Here is a 24,955-nt window from a genome sequence, read left to right on the forward strand (position 1 = left end):
ATTTAGACATTCAGAATTCACAATGTTTAAAAATGAGAGGGGCTTAAAAACGGATATTTCGTACAAATCCTATCTATTAGGATTTGGTGAAATATCCAAGCAAAGAAATCACGATGGGAAAATTCACATCCTCAAGTCGCCTCTGCTGCGTTCCGCCGCCTCCACATGTTCATTCGGGTCGGTGCAGCCACTTCAGTTCAACAGGAGGAGCCACGACAAGCCCATGCCCAGTTGGTTTGTTGTTGTTTTTGTTCCGTTAACGCCCTGTTGTTACATTTGAAGATTTTTGTGTGATTTGTCCAAATAAAGTGAAAAAAAAAAAGTCTTGAAATATCTCAACAGGATGCCACTCTATTTTTTCCCCCTTTTACCAACCAACCTGTGCTCAGCACAAGTTCTGCATGCACGGTCAAAAATACAACTGCTGTGATTGGATGTTTTTGGAGAAATCTAATACTATTGTATTTACAAAATGTTTGCAGTTGATTGAAACTGTGAATAAAATTTAATACACTTCAAATTATGTAAACAAACATTAAAAATAGTTTCAAAAAAACTGACAGAAAGAAACACACACACACACACACACACACACACACACACACACACACACACACACACACACACACACACACACACACACACACACAATCTCTGAGAACAAAAACATCCATTTTTAAAACCCAGGAGCGCCACCTGCTGTCCAATGTCGAGCAGACAGACAGACAGACAGACAGACAGACTCATCCCTCCAGGACGGGCAGGAAGGGCAGGTCGGTGCTGCCCAGGTAGGTCCTGTCGCCGTGCTGGAAGACGTCGCTGACGGCCCAGGTGAGGAGACCCTCGGGGTCGTGTAGGGATCCCACCGTCTGGCCGTCGGGCCCCAGCTCCAGCACCAGGGCGTAGCGGGGCAGCAGCAGGTCGTACCAGCGCAGAGGGATCACCTGAACACACCACAGCAGGAGGCACACAGACCAGTGAGAGAAAGACCTGCGCTAGAACATATTCTATTCATATCACATTATATATATCTATATATACACACTTATATATAGATATATATGTACTGTATAAATATGTGTGTGTGTGTGTGTGTGTGTGTGTGTATATATATATATACATATATATACATACATACATAAATATATATTTATACATACTGTGTATATGTATATATATATACATATACACACACACACACACACACACATATACATATACAGTATATACTGTATATACATATACACACATACATACTTATATACATGCATGCATGCATACATACGTCATTTTGGGGCCATGGCATTTTGTTTTTATTCTAAACAAGCTGATGAGTTTTTTCTCTTTCCCCTCTGATGTTATGAGACCGTTTGGGTTTTGCAGTCGGGTCACGTTTAAAAATAAAAGGTTTGAAACAAAAAGTTGCTTGGCTCGTCTCCAGGTCAACAAGACCTCAGCTGACATTTCCCAGAGTTCACTGGGAGTTCAGGGCGCCGAGTGTGTGTGTTGTCTCATCCCATTTCACGCAGTCTGCTCTCTCCACAGGCCAGAACAAAGGCGGTTTGTCAGCCCTGAGTGACACACTGGGGAACAGGTGCATCATGGGAAAGCAAACTTGGTTTATAGAAGGTTTATGGAAGGTTTATAGAAAGTGGCGCTTCGAATCCGGCGGAACGAAAGAGCCGTCACGGCTCCTACTTGACACAACTATCACACCATAAAAACAATCAATGACGGCAGAGTAGAAGCCACAAGCTCAAAACAACTGGAGACAATATTTCCATTCAAACAATTCACAGTTTGTGAAATTTGCCGATGACATATTTAAGTATTTCATCATCACGCTGCTTTGAAACCGGTGCATTCTAGTTCATACACATTTTCTGAAGGGAAAAAAAAACAACAATTCTCTGACATCTCTGATCTTAACCAGCTTTAAAACATGACGCTGCTTTTTGGAAGTGCTCACCTTGGCCAGGAAGCGCTTGACGGACGGGTAGGGAGCGATCAGGTCCAGGAAGGGAGGCAGCAGGCGGCGGAAGCGGGTGGTCGACATGCCGACCAGGTAGGTGCCCTGGTCGCTGCGGCGGATGTTGTCGGGGTAACCCACCATGTTGTCCAGGACCACCTCCGTGGTGCCGGCCTGCGGACCCTTCAGCCAGAACCTGGGAGAAGAGCCAGCCTCTGAGTGTGTGTGTGTGTGTGTGTGTGTGTGGGCGCGCGAGTGTGTGTGTTCCCACCTCAGTATGCGTGCGATGCTGGTCTCAGCCAGCAGCAGGAAGTCCTCGTCCGGCGACAGCACGATGCCATTGGGCATGTACAGGGAATCCAGGAGGACCTTCACGCCACCAGTCTGGGGGTCAAAGGTCAGCAGGCGCCCAAGGTCGTTCAGCTCGATGACCTGCGGTAGCAGACAGGAAGCCCTTCAACCTGCACGCCTTTTGTTTATGTCGTTTTTTTTTAAGATACCGGTGTTTAAAATTTTAAATCACACACGTCCACTAGATGGTGCTATGCAGTCTGTCTGCCTGCAGCTCAGTCTGGCAAATGGATTTTTAAGAATATTTTTGCAATATACTTCTTAACTGGATTCAGACTGTGAGTGAAGATGATGCATGAGGCATTGTACTGGTTTTACTGGTTTTGCTTTTTCACCTCCAGCTTGACGTGACGGCGCCCCCAGCGGCTGGACGAGTCGGTGAAGTAGACGAGGCCCGTCTGCGAGGAAATCTCCAGGCCATTGAGGAAGGCGAAGGGAACGCCGCCGGCTCCTGGCCAACCAAAGAGTGATTTAGTGACAGAATTCATTGTAAATCGACAAAAACTTTAATTTATTTTGATACTTTTTTTTTTTTTTTTTTACTTTAAAATTCAATTTTGCATGTGAGAAAATTTATTATTAAGCTTTGCTTTGTTCCATATTCAGGTTGTTTAGCTCCATATAAAAAGGTTCACTGTTCTATCTGGAGGAAGATTTTTGTTCAACGAATATCAACGTTAGCCCTCGGACTTTGTCCAAGTTTGACATTTTGGCCCCACTGTGAGTTTGAGTTTGACAGCCATGCTTCACCCTGCGAGTTGGCCACCAGCAGCGTCTTCCTCCCCGTTTTGGGGTCGACGCTGTGCAGCCCCAGGTAGGAGTCGGCCACGATGAGCTGGCCGTGGCTGTCCAGGCGGACGGCGTGAGGTCGGCCGCACAGCGGCTCAAAGTCGGTGCTGCTGCCTGAGCCAAAAAAAACAAACACATAACACACAGACAATGGAAAAACAACGCAGAAGAAGAAATGCTCTCGGGGAACTTCTCCACTGAAAGATTGATAAAATACAGGTATTTTATTACTTGCTCACTATTGATATAATTAAAGTATCTATTCGTCTATCTAAGAGGAATGAACAAGTGGACACGAACCACATTCTGCCAAGTTCTGGCCCATCTGAGTGATGAAGGTCAGGCTGTCGTTGGGACCGATTCTCCACAGCTTCCCATCCACTGTCCCCGTGTACACGTTACCTGGACACACACACACACACACACACACACACACACACACACACACACACACACACACGATGAAGGCCAAATAAGGTCAGAGGTCAAAGGTCCCGAGTCCTCGCCACCCAACTCACCCTCCTCGTCGGCAGCAAAGGATTCTGGGCCGCGGAGTTTGTCGGTGAATAGCCTGCGGCCCTTCTGCAGGCGGGTGTTGACGGCCAGCGGGCCGCTGAGGGCCGGCGGGGGGCCCTTCAGTCTGCACCAATCGGGCATCGTGACAAGAACAAAAACAGAACGTCATGTTTTCTCACAGCGCCACCGTGAGCTTGACATGCGCAATTAAGTGTTTGCCAGACGGACGTAGCAGCAGCTGTGTTGACTCACTGAAACTCAAACACAAACACACACAGTCGCTCCAAAGAAGTCTTTTGATCGCCCTCTGGAGGCTGGTTTCAGTACACAAAAGTGCGACATTAAAGGGAATCGAGCCAGATGCTCCCTGCTCACTCCAACTCAAGGGGTGAGAGAGTGTGAACGTCGACAATCACTTCCAGACACTCACACGTGTGGTTTGGGATCGATGGGAGATGGCAGCAGGTAGATTCCAACGGCCACGGCCAGCAGAACAGCCAATAGGGACGTCTTGCGGGACCTGAGGGAGGAAAGACAACTGAACCAAAGCATCCATCCATCCATCCATCCATCCATCCATCCATCCATCCTCAGGGTGCAGGGGTCTGCTGGAGCCTCTCCCAGCTGTCATAGGGTGAAGGCAGGGTGACACCCTGAACAAGTGGACGCTTCATCGCTTTGTTGGGATGACTCCATACAAGTAATCTAATTACTTCTTTAACTACTTTGTTCCATAAGCCGTCAGACGCTGCCCTCGCCTCAGTTTGTGAGCGCCGTCACTGTGCTGCCCTTTCAAGTGTTTTAAAAGGTTCGACGTGGATAGTTTCGAAGTTGAGAACGTCTTGTTCCCGGCACGTAGCGTACAACAAACTGCAACATTCTTTGATTTGGATGAGGTGAGGTCAAAATTTTGTTTTTGTTTTTGGTTGTATTTTTTTCATTTTAGACATTTTGCGGATAATGAAACATTTTTAGCTTGCAAAACATTTTGGAAAAGTAATGGAACCGTTTACTTGATAAAGTAATTATGATATAATGGCCAGTTTTGCCACAGTAATCCCGTTACTCAAAAAAAAAAAAAAAAAAAAGTAGTTTCATTACAGTAGTGGATTACTGGGTAAGAGATTACTCGCCAACACTGACAACAAGAAGCATCAAAAGTAATAACAACATGTCCCTGTCTTCTCAGTTGACTATATGCATGACTACACGTGCCGCAGTTGGCGTGACCTTTGTCATGGTTGCCTCGTTTCACTCTACACGGCTCCATAAATCGCTACACAAAGCCGCCGAGTCAATAAAATGTCTATCACACTCAGCACAGGGAGAGAGTGAGTCCAAAAGGCAGAGGAATTTCTCGGTGTCAGACTGAGAAGACGGAGCAAAGACATAAAGTCCAATAGCAATAACAAGTGACTGGGAGAGGACTTCTGCAAAAAAAGAAAAAAGAAAGCTAAATTTAAAACGTGCAGTGATTGCAAAATGACGAAATTCAGCGACGACACCCAACAAATCCACGATCGATCCCATAATATTGGGGAGGAGTCTGTCATGTGAAAAGCGGCTGTTCCCGCCCACAACCTGCTGCGAACAATCTGCAATTAATAACAGGTGGCCCGTAAACACCTCGCCAAAGACAATAATAAACAATGAAAAGCCGCGCTTTTACAAATTTGAACACGTGATGAAGTCACGACGTTTGTCGTCTCACGAGTGGCGACTGATTTCACCGCTGAAGTTTGCCAACGAGTCGACGCGGAGCGAAGTTTCAAAATGCGATATGAAATAAGTGTGTGAAAATAACGAAAGTGTTGTTTGTTTGTTTGTTTCCCCTCAAACTGAACTCACATGACTGACTGGTCAATCCTCTGTGGGGTTTTTTGCAGGTCCGGCGGGCTTCGTGCACGTCGGGGGCTTCTGGCGTGAGTGAGTGAGCGTGTGTAAAGGGTGGAAGTGCATCTAGGGGGCGCATCCGGCCAGAGCCTTCAAAGTAAAAGCATCAGAAGCGCGACTTTCCGGTACCACTCAAGATATTGTGTGTCCTTTGGGAGGCAGAAATTTCCTCACTGGTTGGTTAAAGCTATTATTATTATTATTATTATTATTATTAATAATAATAATAATATTATTATTATTATTAATAATAATAATAATGATAATAATAATAATAATAATAATAATAATAATAATAAAGGCGACACGGTGGCGCAGTGGTTAGCGCTGCCGCCTCACAGCAAGAAGGTCGTGGGTTCGATTCCGGGGCCCGGACCTGAGACCTTTCTGTGTGGAGTTTGCATGTTCTTCCTGTGTCTGCGTGGGTTCTCTCCGGGTTCTCCGGCTTCCTCCCACACTCCAAAAACATGCATGTCAGGTCAATTGAAGACTCTAAATTGTCCGTAGGTGTGCATGTGAGTGTGAATGGTTGTCTGTTTCTATGTGGCCCGGCGATGAACTGGCGACTTGTCCAGGGTGTCCCCTGCCTTCGCCCTAAGACAGCTGGGATAGGCTCCAGCAGACCTCCGTGACCCCGAGCTCGGGACTAAGCGGGTATGGAAAATGAATGAATGATTCTATCTAGATCAGGCTAAATCATGGCTGGGAGCCATATGCGGCCTGTTAAGCTTTCTAATCCGGCCAACCAGACTTAAAGAACTTATGATAGAAAGTCAGTAATAAATAAAATAGCTTTATTTCTTCATTTTTTTCAGCATTTTAAGAGACATTTCAATAAAGACCTAAATAATGTGGGGCTTCAAAGAGTGATTTTGTTGTAATTTTGCTTTTGTTCATTATCAATTTATTAAACCACGTTTTCTACATATCTCATGTTACATTTTTTTCTCCTATGAGGTGGCTCACCAAAACATTTTAGAACCAGTTGTGGCCCCACCAGTCAAAAAGTTTGCCCACCCCTGATCTAAGTAATCAAAGTGCTTCCTGAAGCACCTTCTTCCATTAATAATCCTCCTAGAACTCAACAAGTTATTTTACAACTGCACAATTTAAAAAAAAAACCAACAAAAAAAAACCTTACAAAGCAAAAAAAAAAAAACAAACAACCAAAAACAGCCTGCTCATGGATGTCAAAACATTTTAAGCTTTTATTGTGAAGGTCTGTCTGACCCTCCTGCTGCTTCATGTTGGAGTGTGAGGCAAAAGGGAGGGGAGGGAAGGGGGATTCCCAGTGTTCCCAGAGGAGTCTTCTGGTTTGGGGTCAGACAGAGGACAAGAGGGGGAGCAGCAGTGTGGCAGCAGACTGCACAACAGCCACAACACTTGACAGTGACAACGCGAGAACAGTGCGTCGGAGTCAGCGGGAGACGGTTTTGCAGTTTTAAGTCCACACCAACTGGATCTGGCAGCCAAGAGCCACCAGATCACTTCATTTTTTGCAATAAAAAAAATAACCTTGGGTTAAAAATCAGATCCACAACCTTGAAAAGAATAGTAATAGAACAAAAAACAACACGCGTGTTGCTTTGGTTGTAATTTCACCTTTATTGGATGCAGCCGGCCCTGCGAGAGGAAAGGCCACCTTTGGTAACAATTTGAAAAGGAACCGCGAGAAAAGAACCCAAAACAAACAAACAACCGGGAGAACTGTGACAAAGAGCGTCATCTGGTGAAAAGGTGCGAGTGTGCGAGTGTCTCACCTCAGAAAAGGCACAGTGGAGGTGTGAGCAACTTAATCTGAGCTGAAAAAAAATAATCATTTAAAACTCCACCAAAAACTCAACAACAGGGATTCCAGGTGACCGAGTGGATGACAGAAAGAATGAGTGGCACCAGTGAAGACCTAGCGCCTCAGTGGAGAGTTGAAGCCCAGGAGGTTTTCACAGCAGTTTGTGATTTCTCAGCTCAGACGTGAAAAACGAAGGCGAGGGAACCAGGAGGCTTCGCTTCAGTGAACAGTTAGGACAGCGTCTGATGAGGCCCAGAGATCTTTGGCATCTCAGGCACGACAGACTATGGCAGATCAAACAAACTGTTTCAGCCCTTCAAGAAGCTGCTCAGCTTCTTTTCTTTTAAAAGAGGGAAGAACTTTTGCAACTCGCAATGAAAAAAAAAAAAGTTTCCATCCTAAATGACTGCAGAGCCACCTTGTGTCTTCTATTTTACCAATTTCAAATATGATCTCAATTTATTCCAATTTCTTTGGACAAAAAGTGACTTTGATCGTCTTTTTTTTAATTATCAGTGACTCTGAGCAACTTTTTAAACATGAACACAGAGAAGGTGTCACATGCGAACCACTGGCCTAAAAACTCCTTGAAATTCACCGTATCACTGGCGGATCTGAACAGCTGCATTCCAACAACACATCTGCTTGGTTTTGGGTTTTTTTCTAAAACGATGCATGCTTTTATTTTGGAAAAACAAAATGACAGGAATTTGTAAAGCTAAGTAGAGGAAAGGTGTGTGTGTGTGTGTGTGTGTGTGTGTGTGTGTGTGTACACGTGCGTGAAGAGACAAACGCACACAAGCTTGAACCAGAAGTTTCACAGTTTTACAGCCAACAGAACAAAATAACGACATGAGCTTAAAAAAAAAAAAAGGTACTTCTGTCAAACTGAACTTCCATTTGAAGGTTTATCAACAAAGCTAAAAAAAAAAAAAAAAAAAAAAAAAAAAGATACGGTTTCTCAGATGCAGAGTGTGACAGCGGCCGTTTGCAGATTTAAAAAAAGGAGATTAAAGTGAAAATCAAAAACCCGTCTTCCCTGAATTCAAAAGTTAAAGTGCCCAAAGATTTCAAATCAATACGGCCGGCGCGTGTTGTGCTGTGTTGGAACCGACAGCTAAAAGATGACCATCATCATCCTCATCAGGAGCCCCCCCCACACACACACGCCCAGAAAACAACATGGCTTTTATATGAATCGACAGATTAACATGCAAGACGTTCATGCTGTATTAAAACAAGAACATATGGAAGCAAAAACAGGCCAAACTAGTTTGAATTCACCCGATTGTGTCGCTTTAAATTGAGCTTTTGAGAAAAACACAACAAAACGAAAAACAACCTGAAGTGACAGATTTGCTTTCTTCTTGATTTGCATCAAAATTTAAAGTCATCGATCTAGAGAAGTTATTTTTGCGACGTAATGCCGACGCAAGACATGACCAAATTTCTTTAGCGCTTCCTCCGATTCCGACAGTGTCAAATGCTTCTGGCCTGTTTGTGCTTCCACACATTAAACCCAGTGTTTGATAGGAGAGTAAATGCAGGTTAAAACCCCTTTTAAATAATAATAATAATGATAATAATAATAAAAACTAAACTAAAATCCCTCCGTGGAACGATCGACTCCCATAAGATTCTTCTTTTGATATTTTTCTTTTCTTCTTCTTTTTTTTTTTTGCTCCAGGCAACAGCACAGAAACATCTTTGGTTACAGCAAAACATGACAGAAAATACAAAATAAACCTCCAAGTGATCGGAGACGCCGAAGCAACGGAGCAGGTGACGTCCACTAGGTGGCGGTGTCGCTCTGTTCGACTCCGGGACCCGCAGCCTCTCGAGAAAAAAAATAAAAAAATAAAACTCCCCCATAGTGACGTCACGTCCGCTTTTAAAACTCAGCAACTCATTTTTGCAGCATCAAAACACCTCACAGAGAGCTTTTCATGAACTGCATCGCATCTCTCGCTCCTCTCAGCGCTTCAACATTCTCATCTTTCTCTTCTATTATTCCTCCTCTCTTTCAAATTTTCCCTTCTTCTTTTCCAGGGAAACAAACAAAAAGCTCCGTTTTGAAAAGGAGTTTTTCTTTTCCTTCCTACCGCTACTAACTCTTCTTCTTCTACGACTACGACTACTTCTTCTTCTACTATTTCCTCTAATCTGTCCAGTCGACCTGCAGGAACCCGTCCAGCCCTCGGGGGAGCGACAGCCACGACACGACACGACACGCCGACAACGCTGGAAACACAATCCGCTCGCCCCCGAGGCACAACAATCCCAAACTACTTCCTGCGCTCCAATTAAAGCTTCACTTTTAAGCGTTGCGTCATCGCAACCACGCAGCAGAAAACACGAGTCTGAAGTGTGCCAAAAACAATAAGGAGTGGAAAAAATTAACATAAAAAGCACATAAATACACTTTGTATGTAGTAAAAGTTTAAGATATTCATTGATTACAATTCATATCTATGTTGTCGTCTGTACAGGAGAATAAAATGACTAAAATATTAGTGTGTGTTTGTTCTGAAATTGACAAATTCTGCCGCTTATTTTCTTTGATAAAGTCACAATCACATCACATGCATAGTTTAACCAAAGTTATATTCCGCCGAGAGCGCTATGACTGACTGCCCAGGTTACAGCCGCAGACAAAACCATTATCAATAGAGGAAAATCAGAAAAAGTCTGTTCACTGGAAAAACACTCAGAATTTGCGTTAATTTTGTTTTTTTTTTATCACTAGAAAATATGTGATCCCTTATTATGCTGATACATCCTCATTTTAACGTTATGTATCATCCTTTAAAAAAAAAGTAATAAAAAACAATATTGTCAAAATAACTTACGCATCTTTGATTAAACTGAACACAACAACGACAACAACAACAAGGAAACTGGTGACTTGGCTGGCACACTTCAGACACACAACATCTTCGGTCTCTGCGTCGTCCACCCGCTCGGGGCTGCGCCTCTCCACAATAAACTAATAATAAGACTCTCTCTCTTTGTTTTTAAGGAACGTAAAACCAAAGAACAACAAAAAAAAAAAAACGATGAAAAGCTCCACCCATATAAATTAAGAAAGAGGAAAAAAATATGTACAGACCTTTGAAACAACTTTAAATAAAACTCAACATGGAGCCGCAACTCGTTCACAAGTTTGGAAAAAGTAAAAAATAAAAATAAAAGGGGGTTAGGGAAGGAGAAAATTGGGGAGGGAGTGGGTGAATATTGCATAAGTTATGTGACGGCCTGAGGAGAGGGGGATGAACGGATGAGTTTGGCACAGCTGAGTGAATCTTTGGTTGTGAGCAGACGAGTGCAGCCGAGTCTCCCATTCCCGCTGAGCAGCGTCCGTCTTGAGGAAAACTGCTCCGTTCGTCCCTTTATTCACACCTCCGTCCGGTCCACTTCTCTCCTCCAGCCGCTGAGTCATCCCTCCGTCCCTCCGCACGTCCACCAACTCCTCTCAGTCAAAGAGATTTGTTGCCTCGGCGGGAGGAAAAACGCAGCCGCCCTGGTCCTCCAGTCCACCAGGGGGCAGCAGGCCTGGCGCTTTAAGAGGGCGCTCGGTGCTGCCGCAGCGCCTCCTGCAGTCTGTGGCGGTACGCCTCGTATCGGCGGACCATCGCCTCCCGCTGCTCGTCCTCCTCCTTGTCCAGGATCCGCAGGAAGTTGCGCAGCTCCGGGATGGAGAAGGCATCCCACTGGGAACCACAGAGGAAGAATTCCAATGGATTACATTCATCTATTATAATTCTTATTAGTAGCATACATGTTAATAATAAAAATGATCATTTTTAATCTAACTTATTTAATCTAATTTAATATTTAAATGTATTATAATACTTCTGTTCACTTTTCTTTCATCAAAAGAATATTAATTTCAGCAACAAACAATTTAAGCAAATTTAAATTCAATTTTATTTTTGGTCTGATATGTATTACTAGAATACATATTAGACCGTGCAGTACTAGTATGGTGTAGTATATTTGCTGGACAGCCTCACCATGACTTCCCCCGTCTGCTGCTCCCTCAGGACGAAGCTGAGCGTGTCAGTATTGGGTCCGGCCAGCAGGCGGAGAAAAAGTGGCTGCTCGCCGTCCGCCAGCTTACACACATACACTGCAGCACACAGACACACAAACACAAACACACAGTCAGACGTCTTTAATCAGCAGAAATTAACTGATTACTGGGTCAAAGAGAGCGCTAGCGCGTTTCCTCCCGGTGGCCACTGGTGGTACTGCACCACCAACGCGAGAAACATTTCAAAATGCACCCATCCCAAACGGACTCTCCTGTTTTTATTGCGAGAGTAGTGGGCGGAGCCTGCTGCCCAGCTGATCGACTGGAGTCATTCCGTCTCTTCCTACAGCCTTGAAGGACGGCGCTTCACATTTTCTCACAAGCTCTTCTCAGTGTTTGGATTGTCGTCTGGGGGCTGCGAGTACACGAGTGTCTAGGCGGGAGGGTTGTCGGGGGAGGGGGCGTCTTTTATTAGCACGCCAACCGAGGTCCCGTTAATGAGCCGCCGCCACCAGACGAGGAGCGCCACTCCACGACCAGAGCTAGTTAAACAGAAAGTCGAGCGAGGATAAAAGTGAAATGTTTCTCCCACTTCAAACAAAACATCCAGAATGAGGCGGGCGGAGTTGGCAGAGTGGCGTCTGGCGCCTCGGAAACGATGCCATTTCTTTTCTTAGATACGCTGAACGACAATATTTGATACTCCACCGCTCTGCAACAGCTGTGTGTGTGTGTGTGTGTGTGTGTGTGTGTGTGTGTGTGTGTGTGTGTGTGTGTGTGTATAGATAGTGGGGGGAGCCCTGTGGCATCTCACCAACAGCCGCAGCAGGGCCACAGTCAAAGGCACACACACACACACACACTCCACTGTGTCAGGGTGTCTGATATCAAGCTTGGGGCACGCAAGGCACGCAAGGCAGGCACGCACACACACACACACACACACACACACAGACACAGACACACACAGACACACACAGACACACACACACACAGACACACAGACACACAGACACACACACACACACACACACACACACACAGTTACCTTGCTCCTCCCGGCGGAAGCGCTTGTACAGGGCGTATTTGGCCGGGTTGTCTGCCACTGTGAACTTGTTGAGCAGGGCGACAATCACCTGGACACACAGAAACAAAGAGACTCAGATAAAACAGATGCACAATACACACACACGATAAAGAAAAGCAGATTTAACGGCAGTGGCTGAACCAGGTTTTCACTAGTTGTGTGCCTCGTTTGATTGCTTTGACACGAGCCCGGTGGGAAGCAAAGCATCGGTTTTATCAGGAGGCTGCAAACAGAGGGCTAAATATGCTGTTTTCTGGAAGTGGAAAGAAGTTTTTGGACAGCTCATGGGGGTGGGGCGACGGCAGCTCGGACTCACTGAAGGCCGCCCTCAGCCTGTGTCATCGGACCCTAATCAAGTTGTGTTGACGTCTGCATGTGTGTGTGTGTGTGTGTGTGTGTGTGTGTGTGTGTGCCAGCCACCTGTCTGACTGTGTTATTGGAGCCGATGTGCAGCGTGTTGACGACCCCTCGGGGCAGGTAGAAGGCCTCGTCCCCCTGCGCCCCCTTCTGGCGGCCCCGCACCGTCACAGGCCTCCGCAGGTCCATCTGGACTTTGATGAAACCGGTGTACACACCAGTGGGGTTCTGCTGGAGGGAGAGAGAGAGGGGGGGGGGGGGGAGTGAGGTTACATGGTGACACTAGCGGCGTCTCCATGAGTTTTTCGCAAAATAAAAGCGATTTTTCTAAAATTTCGACACAGTACAGTTGCGATTTGCAGGCGTTTCCACTGAATGGTGTGAAGCACATAAGCCATGATTCCAGTAAAATCTCGTCCCGCGAGACCCCACTTTGAGGAGGATGAAGGTACAAAAATGTTGCCATAAATGTTGTATTTCCATGTGGTTTGCTGTCAAGAATATATATATATATATATATATATATATATATATATATATAAATATAAATATGTGGATACGTCTGGAAAACCTCCTCATGAGAGCGTCAAAAACCTTTTCGCCATATTTGAGAGGTTTTTCCAAGTTGAGGTTTCCACAAACAGTTTTTCATTGCGATATTTAGGTTTTGCGCAATCCTAGGGGTCATGGAAACGCAGCTGGCGACAGTGAGTTCCATGCTACTCTGATGACGCACAACAGAAAAAGGGGTGGGGCTTCACGCTGCTGCTTATCAAGTAAAACACTCATTTTTCTTCACGGCCTCCTTATTCTGAACTTAAATTTAGAGGGTTTCTGATCTGACAGACTCAGTGGACCAGAACATGGAGGTAGCGGAGGCGCCTCCCAGTTGACCGACGCTGGGCCACCAGTTCACCCATTAAACCCAGCGAGTCCTGGCGGGACAGATGGAGAGGAGCAGCCTAATCTCATTACTCTGTGTGGTGCCGGCCGGCAGCAGTGTGTGTGTGTGTGTGTGTGTGTGTGTGTGTGTGTGTGTGTGTGTGTGTGTTTTAAGTGGACAGACGAGCTGAGCAGAAGTTAGGATGGTGAGGGCAAACTGGTTCCACTGAGAGATGGAGCGATAAGGAAACAATGAGGCGCTTTTTTCGGGCCCAGACGTGAACCAGAGGCACCAGGAAACCTGTGTCGCTCGAGTTGTTTCCACCGTGAGTTTTTTCACCGTCGACTCCGCCCACCCAGTTTAAACCCAGTGAACCATACTGGGCCACAAGCGGAGAAAAAAAAATGAAGATAGAATTTCTTTTTCCTGGTTTCCAATCTGAGAGTAAAGTTGAAATTCCAAGATTAAAATTGAAATTTCGAGAATAAAGGCGACGGTAAAAAAGACGAAATTCCGCGGATAAAATCGAAACTTTGCAATTAATGTCAACGTGAAGCGAGTCAAAACGTCGAGAGTAAAGTCGCGAAAGACTCTGCGCGCAAGTCTAGTGGAGTGCTTCTGTTTCCGCCACTTTCCTGATCACCGTGGTTGAACCTTGTGGGATGCACCTGCTTTCGGCATTTTACTTTTAGCTGTGGGTAACCGGGTTCATCACCTTCCATCGCCAATTTCCACTTTCTTGCGTCCACTTTATTCATGAAATTTCTACTTTAGTCACAAACTTTCATCTTTTTGACGTCCACTTTATTCACAAAATCTCTTTGTTCCGTAACTTTGTATATCACAATTACACAGACGGACATCAAGACCAACAGCAATGGCGGTACTGACATCCACAGGCCTGCACAGGAAACTTACAGGTCAACTGACTGTGTGTGTGTGTGTGTGTGTGTGTGTGTGTGTGTGTGTGTCTCACCAGTGTCATTTTGAGGTGGTCCTTGGTGGCCGAGTTGTACAGCTCCACCTTCTGCCTGATCTCCTCCCTGCTGAACTGGGTGCGCAGCTCTCGCTCCTTCCCCACATCCTGACGGAGAGAGAGAGAGAGAGAGAATAAATGAACGAATGAATGAATAAAAGATGAGAAACGAAACCAGGCTTCTGCTCGGACGACAACGCGCCCAGAGATAAATCCCCTGTGCTTCTAATCCTCCATTTGACTCATCCTCAGCGTGCACGACTGCAGCCTGACCAGACTTTTATTCTTGTGCGTTTCTTCAAACCCCTGCAGTTGTCGGGGCCAGCATCGCTTTAGTGTTCTGCAACAACATTTCTTCTGTGAAAATCATCAAATCATCAACAATTTTCAGTCTGGCTCCTCGACAGTTTGAGGGAACCGCAGCGACGAAGTCGCTCGATTCCTTTTTCAAGCTTTGGAAATCCGCCAGTGACCATAATCAACCGCAAGGAAAAACAAAACAAAAATCAGATAAACTTGGACGGAATTTGTTTAAAAGAAAAATGTGGACAAACTGGTTGAGAGGCTCAACACGTCGTCCGTCGTTCTGGCGCCACCGCTTTCGGGTCTTTCGTTATTTACCTTTTGCATGAGAACCATCAGAGACAGTCGCCGGGAAGCGAGCCGAGCCGGTCAACGTCCACAGCCATGTCACATGACCAGCCGCCCGCAGCTGCTGGATATTTGATCAAAATAAAAATAAATAATCCACTGGCTCGGGCCGCTCCCGTGTCTCACACACGCACACACACACAAATCTCTGGGCTCTGCCGTCTCCTGCCTCCACTTCCTGGAAGTGTGACGGAGCAGCTCGACCCCCGCAGGCTCAACACATGACCACAAACACACGGCTAATCAGCCCGGGTCCCATGCTGCGCGACTGACGGCTAATTTTAGACCAAAAAGAATTCAATAAATAATAATGAATAAGAAACTGCAGGGTACAACGTGCAAGACAGGCGTCCGCAGTGAGATGATAATGGAAAAACTACCATGTGACAGGAGTGACAGGAGTGACCGGAGTGACCGGAGTGACAGGAGGGCACGTGGACTCATCGTCCACGTCCGGCGACCGTTCTCACCACAACACCAGCTGGACTGTACGTCACTGTCAGCGTCCAGTTTGTGTATAAATAGCCTGGTGCCGTGCTGACGTACTGGGTCCTTAAGGGTCCAGTGTGTAATATCTGGCCCGATTAGCACTTTTTATATTGCTAACAGCTTAACATCCTGCCCATACATACACAATAAAAGTGTATACTTGGGAGTACAATACAAGACATTTGGCTTCTCATTTATATATATATAGGAATACACAGAGAGCAATAAGGGTCTCACTCCCAGACAGCTGCAATCTTGCACCACCATAACTCTAAGGAAGCCCGGCGTGGACAATCCAGGTCACCTGACATGCGTTTCAGATTTACGGTGAACACTTGCATCCAAAAATAGACCAACAAAGAAGAAGGTGGGGGAGGTATCCCTGTTTGTGTACGCAGGTCACCGTAGTTCACCGGCAAGCTTGGTAAAGGGTTTGGGCAGACGGTGAGCACTGCAATCTAAAAAACACTTGATGTTACGGTTTCGTCTCAAAATCTCCAAATATTACACGCTTAACCTTTAAAGCAATGTAACCTTTTCCCCCCCAGGATAGAGGCCACACCCCCAGCCAGGTGTTGGCTCCGCCCTTAGAACACCTTCTTTATGTCCTGTTCCAACCCTGTTCAAGGTCTGACAATGACATGAGATTTGGTAGGAAGCTAAAACATGCAGTTTTTTTTATGCAGGAGGCCGTAAACAGAGGGCTAAAAAAAAAAGCTGTTTTGAGGGCATCCAGAGAGATTTTGGATAAAAATAATACTCTAGAGGGGACCCTAAATGCAGCCCACCTCTATGCAGCATGATGCTAGGCTTCCTGCACATGCTAACAATAGCCGTATTAGCATAGCTTTCTCCTTCGCAGTGCAGTGCACTGTACAGGGGGCGCCAGTGCAGTCAGTTTTCCTCCTCTAGCGTAGCGTGTGCTTACATGGGCATGATGCAGCACTCCACTATGAAACCACACACACACACACACTCTCACATAGTGCACAATCCAGTGAGGCTCGCAAGGCATCTACAACCTTTTATGGAAAACACACACACACACACACACACACACACACACACACACACACACACACACACACACACACACACACACACACACACACACACACACACACACACACACACACGGCTCGGGGGGGGGGGGAGATGGGGTGCCAATAACAGGCCGTCCAAACACTGAAGCCCAGTGCAACCAGGAAGTTCAAATTAGGTAACGCAGCCAACGGTGAGCAACAATGGATTTATTTGTTGAGTGTGTGTGACAATTGTAGCTGTTAGGAACGACTGCTGCTGTTGGAATACTGCATCACTTAGAGAAGTGGTTCTCAACTGGTGGAGTCTCAGGACCCACATTCTTTTCTGTATCATGAAGGTGCAACCCAAACGCACCCCCCCCCCCCCCCCCCCAAAAAAAAAACGCCAGGTCACTTTCAGTCACATCTAGAAGCTAAATGACTGAAAATTATTGAATTGAATTGTGTCACAAAATAAATGCCCAACATTTTTTCTATAAATAGATATCTATACTGTAAATATTCAAAGAGAAAATCAAAGCTCTGCAGCCCACCAGTTGAGAAACGCTGATTTAGTGATTGGCCTTACTCATCCTAAAGGGAGACTGTTAAGACTTGTGTCATCCTACGCCATCAACCTGAGCCGCAGCTGCTTCCTGACACCTGAGTCACTCAGGTCACATGGCCGAGCACTTGATGGCGGAAACAACACTGACTCGCCGGGATTAGAGGGGGAGGGGCCAGCGTTAATCCGCCTGACGACATCAAGTCAGCTACTCATTTGTCCGTTCACTGAACATCATCATCATCATCAGAGCGTCATCCACCACACTGTCTAAACCAGACTTGGGCAAACTATGGCCCAGGGACCATATGTGGCTGGTTAAGATTTCTAATCCGGCCCGACAAATTTGAAGGAATTATATGAACAGTAAATTAGTAATATAGTAGCTGTATTTCATCACTTTAAAGCAGTGGTCCCCAACCACCAGAGCCACAGACCGGTGCCGGTCCGTGGGCCATTTGGTACCGGGCCGGACAGAAAGAATAATTAACTTCTGTTGAATTAATCCCTTTTCATTCATTATCTGAGTGAACAATTTTATTTTGAAAAATGACCGGACTCTCTCCGTTACGTCCATCTAACGCTCAACTCTTGACCCATGTCAAGGCGCTTGTCTCGGTGACCTGAGACGTTACCGCGAGACTAAACCCACAAGCTAGCCAGCTAGCCAGCAACATGGGTGTCGATCGCCATCTCCTCCACGCCCCTGATTGTGTTGTAACTTTGCTTTTCATTCATTTTCAATAGACATTAAAGCAACATGTTTTCTACATACCCCATGATAGATTCTGGCCTCACCAGTCAAAAGGTTCGCCCAGCCCTGATCTAATCCCTCGGATGCATTTTTATTGAAACTGTGCAACAAACCACAACAGCCGGCAGTCTTTTCTTCCCCCTGCAGGTCAAATGAGTCAAAGTTAATTACAGGAAGTGACAGGTAAGAAGATTACCTGTCATCTGGCTGCGTCCCCGCACGCCAAGACCCGCTAAACATTAACCAACAGCCCGGTTCAGGACTCTGAGAGGCGAGCCATGACGACGACGGCAATAAGCAGATAAATAACCTGGCCTCATTAAACCGAGTTTTCCAGAAACTTCCAGAGAAACAAGTGACCGGCGGCAGAGGCAGAATCTGAGACAATCTGAGCGCTGCCGGGCCGGGCCGGGCCGGGCCGGGCCAGGCTGGGACAGGCTGGGATGGGACGGGGTGAGGAGGACATGGGAGGGAGAGTCCAAACCAACAGGAGCAGCAGAGCAAAGCTGAGCAGCGGCGCGATGAGGTCATGGTCCAGATTAAGAAGTGAGAAAGAATCCTCCTCCTGCTGCTGCTGCTGCTGCTGCTGCTGCTGCTGCTGCTGCGGGACAGACGGCAGGCAGAGAAGAGAATCAAGACTTTTAAATTGGGATTTGTCTCCAAATCAAAGCGGATCTTTGGGTTCACCTGCTAGTGTTTTTTATACGTCAGAGAGCAGCACTTTTTTTTCCAACATTGTTTTCAAAATCATCATTTTTATCGTATTATGTTTGCCCCTTTTTGACAAAACACAATTTTGGAAGGTTGCTACTACGTTTTATCAATTAAAAAGAAGGAAGTCAAGCAGAAATCCAATCGAATTGTTGCATTTTGGTTAAATGGTGTTTCATACAAATCTATCTTAAACGGCGAGGATCAACAGAAAGCAGAAGAGGCGTCGCCTTCGCACCGCAGCGACCAGGAAGCGGTGGGAGGGAAAAAGCAGAAAAAAGACGGAACAAAGAGCAAAACAGCAGAAGAATGGCGTTGCGAACTCACACCATGGATGTATTCTAGGAATTTCATACTGGTCTGGCAATATGACTGGGTGCCGATGTTTCCCAGTGGCCACTTGAGGTACTGCAGCAACAAAAAAAATCCCATCGGCCAAAAAGCATTTTCCCCCATAGACCGCAATACAAAAATAAAGGCCTTTAAAACGGTTGACCAGGACGACTGTGACCTGAAACGCCATTCACAGCAAATCTTTCTATTGGAGGGTTTTCACTTCTGGTCTTTTAGTCGTTTACAAAAATGATAAAGGCCAGAAAATCACTTGCTGTGTCTCAGCTCGTTCTCATTGGCCAAGTAGAACATGTGAGTTACAGAGGCATGATGGGAAGTGACACTACTGCGCACGCTCTATGGGCCCATTAAGGCTGAAGTCAATCTTGGAGTCTGGGGGACTCAGAGCCTCGGGAGAGGTTCTGACTCTTGAGTCGTTCAACAAGAGCTGCTGCTGCTGCTGCTGCTGCTCCTTCTGCAGCATTCTTTGCTTTGTTGCCGCGCCGTCACGCTCGTCTGCTCGTCAGGCTGCAAGGTGAACAGATGAGATCAGCCTCCGACCCGCAGACAGACAAAACACAGCCAGCGGAAAATAAAACCATCGGACGAGAAGAATCAGGCCGACTCAAAAGGTTTTTTTTTTTTCTTTCTTAAGAGAAAAGAAAAAAAAGTTTGTCCAACTTGACTCTGAAGTTTCTGCCTATATATTTTTTTGGACCTGCTCACCCTCCCACTCCTTAACCCCCAACCTCCTCCGTGTTACTTCCTGCCTGGTCAACGACAGGAAGTGGATATTTGGCCACGCCTTTCCTCCCGGCATTCCTGCAAGTAATGAGCGCACGTAGCCGAGCCGCACCAGTGAAAGCTGCGGCGACAAAAATCACCTTTTTCCACTTTTTGCGTTTTTCATTTGCGAATCACATGTTAAGAAGGCGGAGCGGCGGGCGAGCACGAGCCGCAGACTAAACACGATGGAGCCGCAGAGAGAGAAGAACGAAGACGAAGACGACCACCTGAGGCGCTGACGTTCTCTGGTGTGGTCGACCACGTGAGAGAAGGAGAGAAGAAGAAATAGAAGGTGGTGCACACACACTCACACTCACACACACACACACACACACACACACACACACACACACACACACACACACACACACACACACACACACACACTAAACAGGGTGCCGGGACCACAGGGCGAGGACCACCCAGGGATCAGGACCTTCACCCACTGCAGCCACCGTGAGGAGGAGGAGTAGGAAGAGGAAGAGGAAGAGTCCAGGAGTGCAGTTTAGCTCTGACATCAAGCAGCGTTTCCCAACTGGTGGGTCGCAACCCAAAAGTGGGACGTGGAGCTGTTTTGATTGGGTGCGGTTTCCCTTTTGGATTTTAAAATATACATACATTGATATTTCTAGATAGATTATTTAGTTGATATGGTGACAATGACTGGATGAAGGCATATTGTATTGTTGCTGTACTTTTCTATTTTTGTGCACTAAATTTGAGTTGGATGAAATAAGTTTGGGTGGCGACTTCATGATGAGGAGAAGAATGTTGGTGGCGAGGCTCCACCAGTGGAGAAGCACAGCTGTGGAGAGAAGAGGAGGTTCTCCATGAGGAACCACAGCAGCTCCTGATTCACCACAACACAGGAGGGACTGAGCCACGGCTTGAAAGAAGGGTGTGTGTGTGTGTGTGTGTGTGTGTGTGTGTGTGTGTGTGTGTGTGTGTGTGTGTGTGTGAGTAAGCATGTGCTGGCTCACATTATGACACTCCGTGGTTATGACCCTTGCAGCAAAATAAATGTGTGTGTGTGTGTGTGTGTGTGTGTGTGTGCGTGATGAAGCAACAGCACAGTGACTAACAGCAGCTGAGCGGCAGGTCACACAGTGCGGACTTCCAGCCTGCTGCTGGTCGGCTGGCACGCCTGCAGAAACGCACAACTCCTCGTCAGCGCAGTGTCGACACCGACACTGACAACGACACAAAGCAGTTGTTGACGCGACACAACGCAGCACGACACGACACGACACGACGAGGCCGTGAGGGGCCAGGTGTGTCTGTGCAGGGACACACACACACAACACTGAGGGACTCACACACACACACACACACACACACACACACACACACACACACACACACACAACACTGAGGGACACACACACACAGTGTGGCTCCTAGTTGTGTTGCTTCATCCTCAGGTGGCTCCACAAACACATGATGACACATCAGTGTGTGTGTGTGTGTGTGTGTGTGTGTGTGTGTGTGTGTGTGTGTGTGGCTACACGCCGTCATTATGGGTAAAACCCAACATTACACACACACTTTGTTGTGTCGAAGCAGGCCTGTGTGTGTGTGTGTGTGTGTGTGTGTGTGTGTGTGTGTGTGTGTGTGTGTCACAGACACTGTTTTTACTGCAGCAGCAGCATTAAACTAACACCAGGACGACGCGACTGCTGTCACTACAGGAGACCTGGTGCAACACAACGTTAAAAATAACACAACAACAAACCATGCCTGATGTCTGGGAGGTAAAACACGTCTGTGTGTCGTGCGTGACGTGGCAGGTTTGCTTCATTCTCCTCTTAAACTCTGGGAAAAGTAGCAACAAAAAAAAAAAAGACCAGGAAATACAAATAACAAGAATACAGGCCTTTAAATAATGAAAATGATGAAGCAGTTTTAACCTAAACTGCTGGAACTCGGCCACACACACACACACACACACACACACACACACACACACACACACACACACACACACACACACACACACACACACACACCGGAAAACTCCGCCGACTCACTTTCTGCCCCCCATCTGTCTCGACCTTGAGACACCTGGTCCAAGGTCACAGGTGGCCAGTTTAAAGGGGGTGGGGGAGAGAAACGGAAAAAAACAAACCCACTCCATCAGCTGCAGCTGAGCCAGCGTCTGTTCCCTGCATCTGCTGGCCTTCATTTGTCGTCTTCGACCAGCTTCAAGAGCCGAAGTAGGAAAAAAAACGCCTAGCTTGGTCCAGAACAGCGTTTCTCAACTGGTGGGTTGTATAACAACTCGCTCAAGTTTTATATTTTTAGCAATTTAGAAGAGCCGCCCTTCATACAAAATATATAGAACGTAGCAAATTTAGGTACTTAGCATTTTCTTTCTTGTGCCACATTAATCCACATATCTTGGTCATGTATATTTGATGTCTGTTTATTTTGCAGGACACACAATTCAATTCAATACTTTCAATAACTTATTTACCCGACATGATAGAAAGTGGGTTAGAGTTTTTATTTCTGTGGAACAAATTTGGGTCATGACTTCATTATAAATGGGGGGGGGGGGGGGGGGGACCCATGTGGGTCCTGAGAGTGGGCTGAGAGAGGGCTGAGAAGAAGCCGAGGGGGCAACAAATAAACAACCAATTAAAACTAATTCAAACTCTCCTGCGTGAGTTTTAATTCAATATGTATGCTGAACTTTGCTGAACTTTGCCTTCCGTGGTGGCACGCTGCAAACTGCGCCGCTGCCAAAGAATCCCGATCGCCTCAATCAAGTGGGACACAAAGGCGGCGTTCAGACTGGAGGCGAATCTCATTCAAATCATGTGAAATGACCGATCTGACAGGTTGCCGTAGCAACGACGTCGGAGCAATGGGTTTCCTCCTCTGTCCGGGCACCGCTGTTTTCTACCTCTTCTGTCCGCACCATTACGTTAAAACTTGCGACCGTTCAGACTAGAGATGCACCGATCCACTTTTTTCACTTCCGATACCGATGCCGAAATCTGAAGTTTAGTATCGGCCGATACCGATCGAATCACCTAAATGATGTCTTGTTGTTTAGGAAAAAAATGTATTTTTGTGCAAGGCAATGTCAGACTTTCCTCATTTTCTAAAAACAAATAAAATGATCCAGATTTACTGAAAGACTTATTTAATACTGTGTACCGGTACAGTAATTCAAAATAAACAGAATAGCTCCAATAGTTTGGTAAAAAATAAAATAAAAAATAAAATCAGCGGTAACGTGTTTTTTTTCTCACATGCAACGGCATCACTCACAGCGGGCTGTGAAAGATGTCCCTCGTTGACTACCAGCTGTATGTGCGACACAGCCCACACACTACGCACTGCCATGTTGTCCATCGCCTTTCTCATGTCGCTGGCATCGTCCCTCAGAATCACATGGACTTTGCTCAACGGAATTTGCCACTTGTCAAACATATCCTTCAGGCGAGCGGCAATTGCCTCGCTCGTGTGTGACCCACGAAAGTTCGCTGCATTTAACATTGCACTGCGTGGAAGGAAACTCTCATCCAGCCAGCGTGCTGTTAAACTCAAAAGTGACACGGGAAAAAACGTCGGAGCTCCAGATATCGGTTGTAAGTCCTCCAGTGTGTGTATCGGAACATTAACGGTGCAGATAATGCACGTATGCCGTGGAGTTTGATGGCGGAGGTAATGTGAAGTAGTTCCAGACGGCGGATCCTTTCGCTCGCTCCACTTTGAAAACCGCGTCAACTGCGTCAACCGCACGGCCGCTGCTCCGTCGCAGACGTCACTCGCATCGCACAGCATAGAAACACACCGAACGGAACTGCTCCCATGGATCGGGCCATTGGATCGGCTCATTGTCACCGGTACCCGATCTAGAATTTTATTCAATATCGGATCCGATACCGATCCCTGTATCGGATCGGTGCATCCCTGGTTCAGACTACAAAAGAGCCATTCGGTTTCAATCTGGATGGGCTGAAAATCGGGTTTAGGCTGGCAGTCTCTAAAGAGCTGCGGCACCGTGAAAAGAACGCACACCCACTGTGACACAGATCTGATATGTACGGATTCTTTTTGTTGGCTGCCAGGCCGCCGCAGGTCCCTTCACCCCCAGCGCTTCCCCTGGCACAGTCCTAACAGAACACCTCATAGTCTCCATGACGCAGGTGGTTCCTCTCAAAGGGAAGATTTATCTTATTATACAACGCAGTGCACACCGCTGTGCCGGACGGCTGTGTGTGTGTGTGTGTGTGTGTGTGTGTGTGTGTGTGTGTGTGTGTGTGTGTTTGTTTCCAGGCATAAAAGCACTCAGGCTGTGTTTGAGGAGGTTGTTCCAAGGGGCCACTCGCTCAACAATCCTGCTGGTGGTTCCTTTGAAGAGCTGCTGAGTCGCAGGGCAAGGAAAAAAAAAAAAAAAAAAGGGGGAGGGTCTCATAAAAACGCTTATGCAACCTGCTGCTGCTGCTGCTGTTGTTGTTGCTGGGATTTTTTTTTTCTCCATTTGCCAATTGGTGGCATCAAAAAAGTTCAACCTTTGCACCGCCAGCATGACTCCCAGTAAACCAGTCGCTATAAACTCATCGCAGAACGGATAGACAATGGACTCTGTCGTATCCCTGCATAAACTCGCTCCCTCTGTGCCTTAGTGGCCATTTCATTTAATTTGGATTAATTTGATTTTGTTTGTTCAAGGACAAAAGCAAAGAAAAGGACAAATGGCCGCTACACATATTTGCCTCTTTCCTCTCCAATCAAAGTAGTCGACCCAAAATGGAACTCCGACTCCCAAGATGCTCGCCGTGGCTCTCTGTTCCGCTGCCGAGCCGTCTAAGCGGGACACGGGTTTAATCCGCGCTGGGCCGATGTAACCTTATAGCCGCTAAGAAGGTTCAGAGACGGCCAAGGACGCGTTGAGCGGCGAGTCAAACCAGCAGCGGCTGCCAAGACCAAACTTGTATCCAGTGTCTGCAGCGCGAGGCTCCGATGGCCTGGACTCTTAATGAGTGCATT

General features: G+C 46.5%; 3 protein-coding genes across 7 annotated transcripts in view; 1 reads left to right on the forward strand and 2 right to left on the reverse strand.

Moving 5' to 3' along the window:
* Window positions 1-339, forward strand: part of gnsa (glucosamine (N-acetyl)-6-sulfatase a) — a 6,199-nt gene extending 5,860 nt beyond the window's left edge. Inside the window, exon 14 of the mRNA XM_076029925.1 lies at window positions 1-339. This exon is cut by the window's left edge and continues 730 nt beyond it. The gene's annotated coding sequence lies outside the window, so the exon portion shown is untranslated.
* Window positions 340-709: 370 nt separating this feature from the next.
* LOC142890705 (adipocyte plasma membrane-associated protein) lies at window positions 710-5,609 on the reverse strand. The gene is made up of 9 exons (XM_076029931.1): window positions 5,474-5,609; window positions 4,056-4,145; window positions 3,628-3,749; window positions 3,410-3,511; window positions 3,071-3,223; window positions 2,656-2,771; window positions 2,241-2,401; window positions 1,970-2,165; window positions 710-944 (listed from the first exon to the last, which is right to left on the reverse strand). Coding segments are annotated over exons 1-9 (1,143 nt in total). The 5' UTR covers window positions 5,476-5,609; the 3' UTR covers window positions 710-743.
* A 2,030-nt stretch (window positions 5,610-7,639) lies between these two features.
* Window positions 7,640-24,955, reverse strand: part of rassf3 (Ras association domain family member 3) — a 36,952-nt gene continuing 19,636 nt past the window's right edge. For 3 of the 5 annotated variants that reach the window (XM_076029905.1, XM_076029907.1, XM_076029908.1), the window contains 5 exons: window positions 14,644-14,751; window positions 12,848-13,015; window positions 12,389-12,476; window positions 11,321-11,436; window positions 7,640-11,017 (listed from right to left, as the gene is read on the reverse strand). In XM_076029905.1, the coding sequence (XP_075886020.1) occupies window positions 10,868-11,017; window positions 11,321-11,436; window positions 12,389-12,476; window positions 12,848-13,015; window positions 14,644-14,751 (630 nt within the window). In that variant the 3' untranslated portion in view covers window positions 7,640-10,867. The remainder of the gene's footprint in view (window positions 11,018-11,320; window positions 11,437-12,388; window positions 12,477-12,847; window positions 13,016-14,643; window positions 14,752-24,955) is intronic. The other 2 variants (XM_076029906.1, XM_076029909.1) reach the window with 1 other exon arrangement.

This window comes from Nelusetta ayraudi, unplaced genomic scaffold (assembly GCF_046127955.1).
Source record: "Nelusetta ayraudi isolate G7.1 ecotype Tasmania unplaced genomic scaffold, CSIRO-AGI_Nayr_v1 ptg000027l, whole genome shotgun sequence".
Classification (NCBI taxonomy): Eukaryota; Metazoa; Chordata; class Actinopteri; order Tetraodontiformes; family Monacanthidae; genus Nelusetta; species Nelusetta ayraudi.

What these genes read in the sequence shown, in the direction of transcription:
- LOC142890705 (XM_076029931.1), bottom strand. An exon ending in CTTTGCTGCCGACGAGGAGG is followed by an intron (nt 3,512 to 3,627) that starts GTGAGTTGGGTG and finishes GTGTGTGTCCAG; the next exon opens with GTAACGTGTACACGGGGACA. An exon ending in CCAGAACTTGGCAGAATGTG is followed by an intron (nt 3,224 to 3,409) that starts GTTCGTGTCCAC and finishes TTTTTGGCTCAG; the next exon opens with GCAGCAGCACCGACTTTGAG.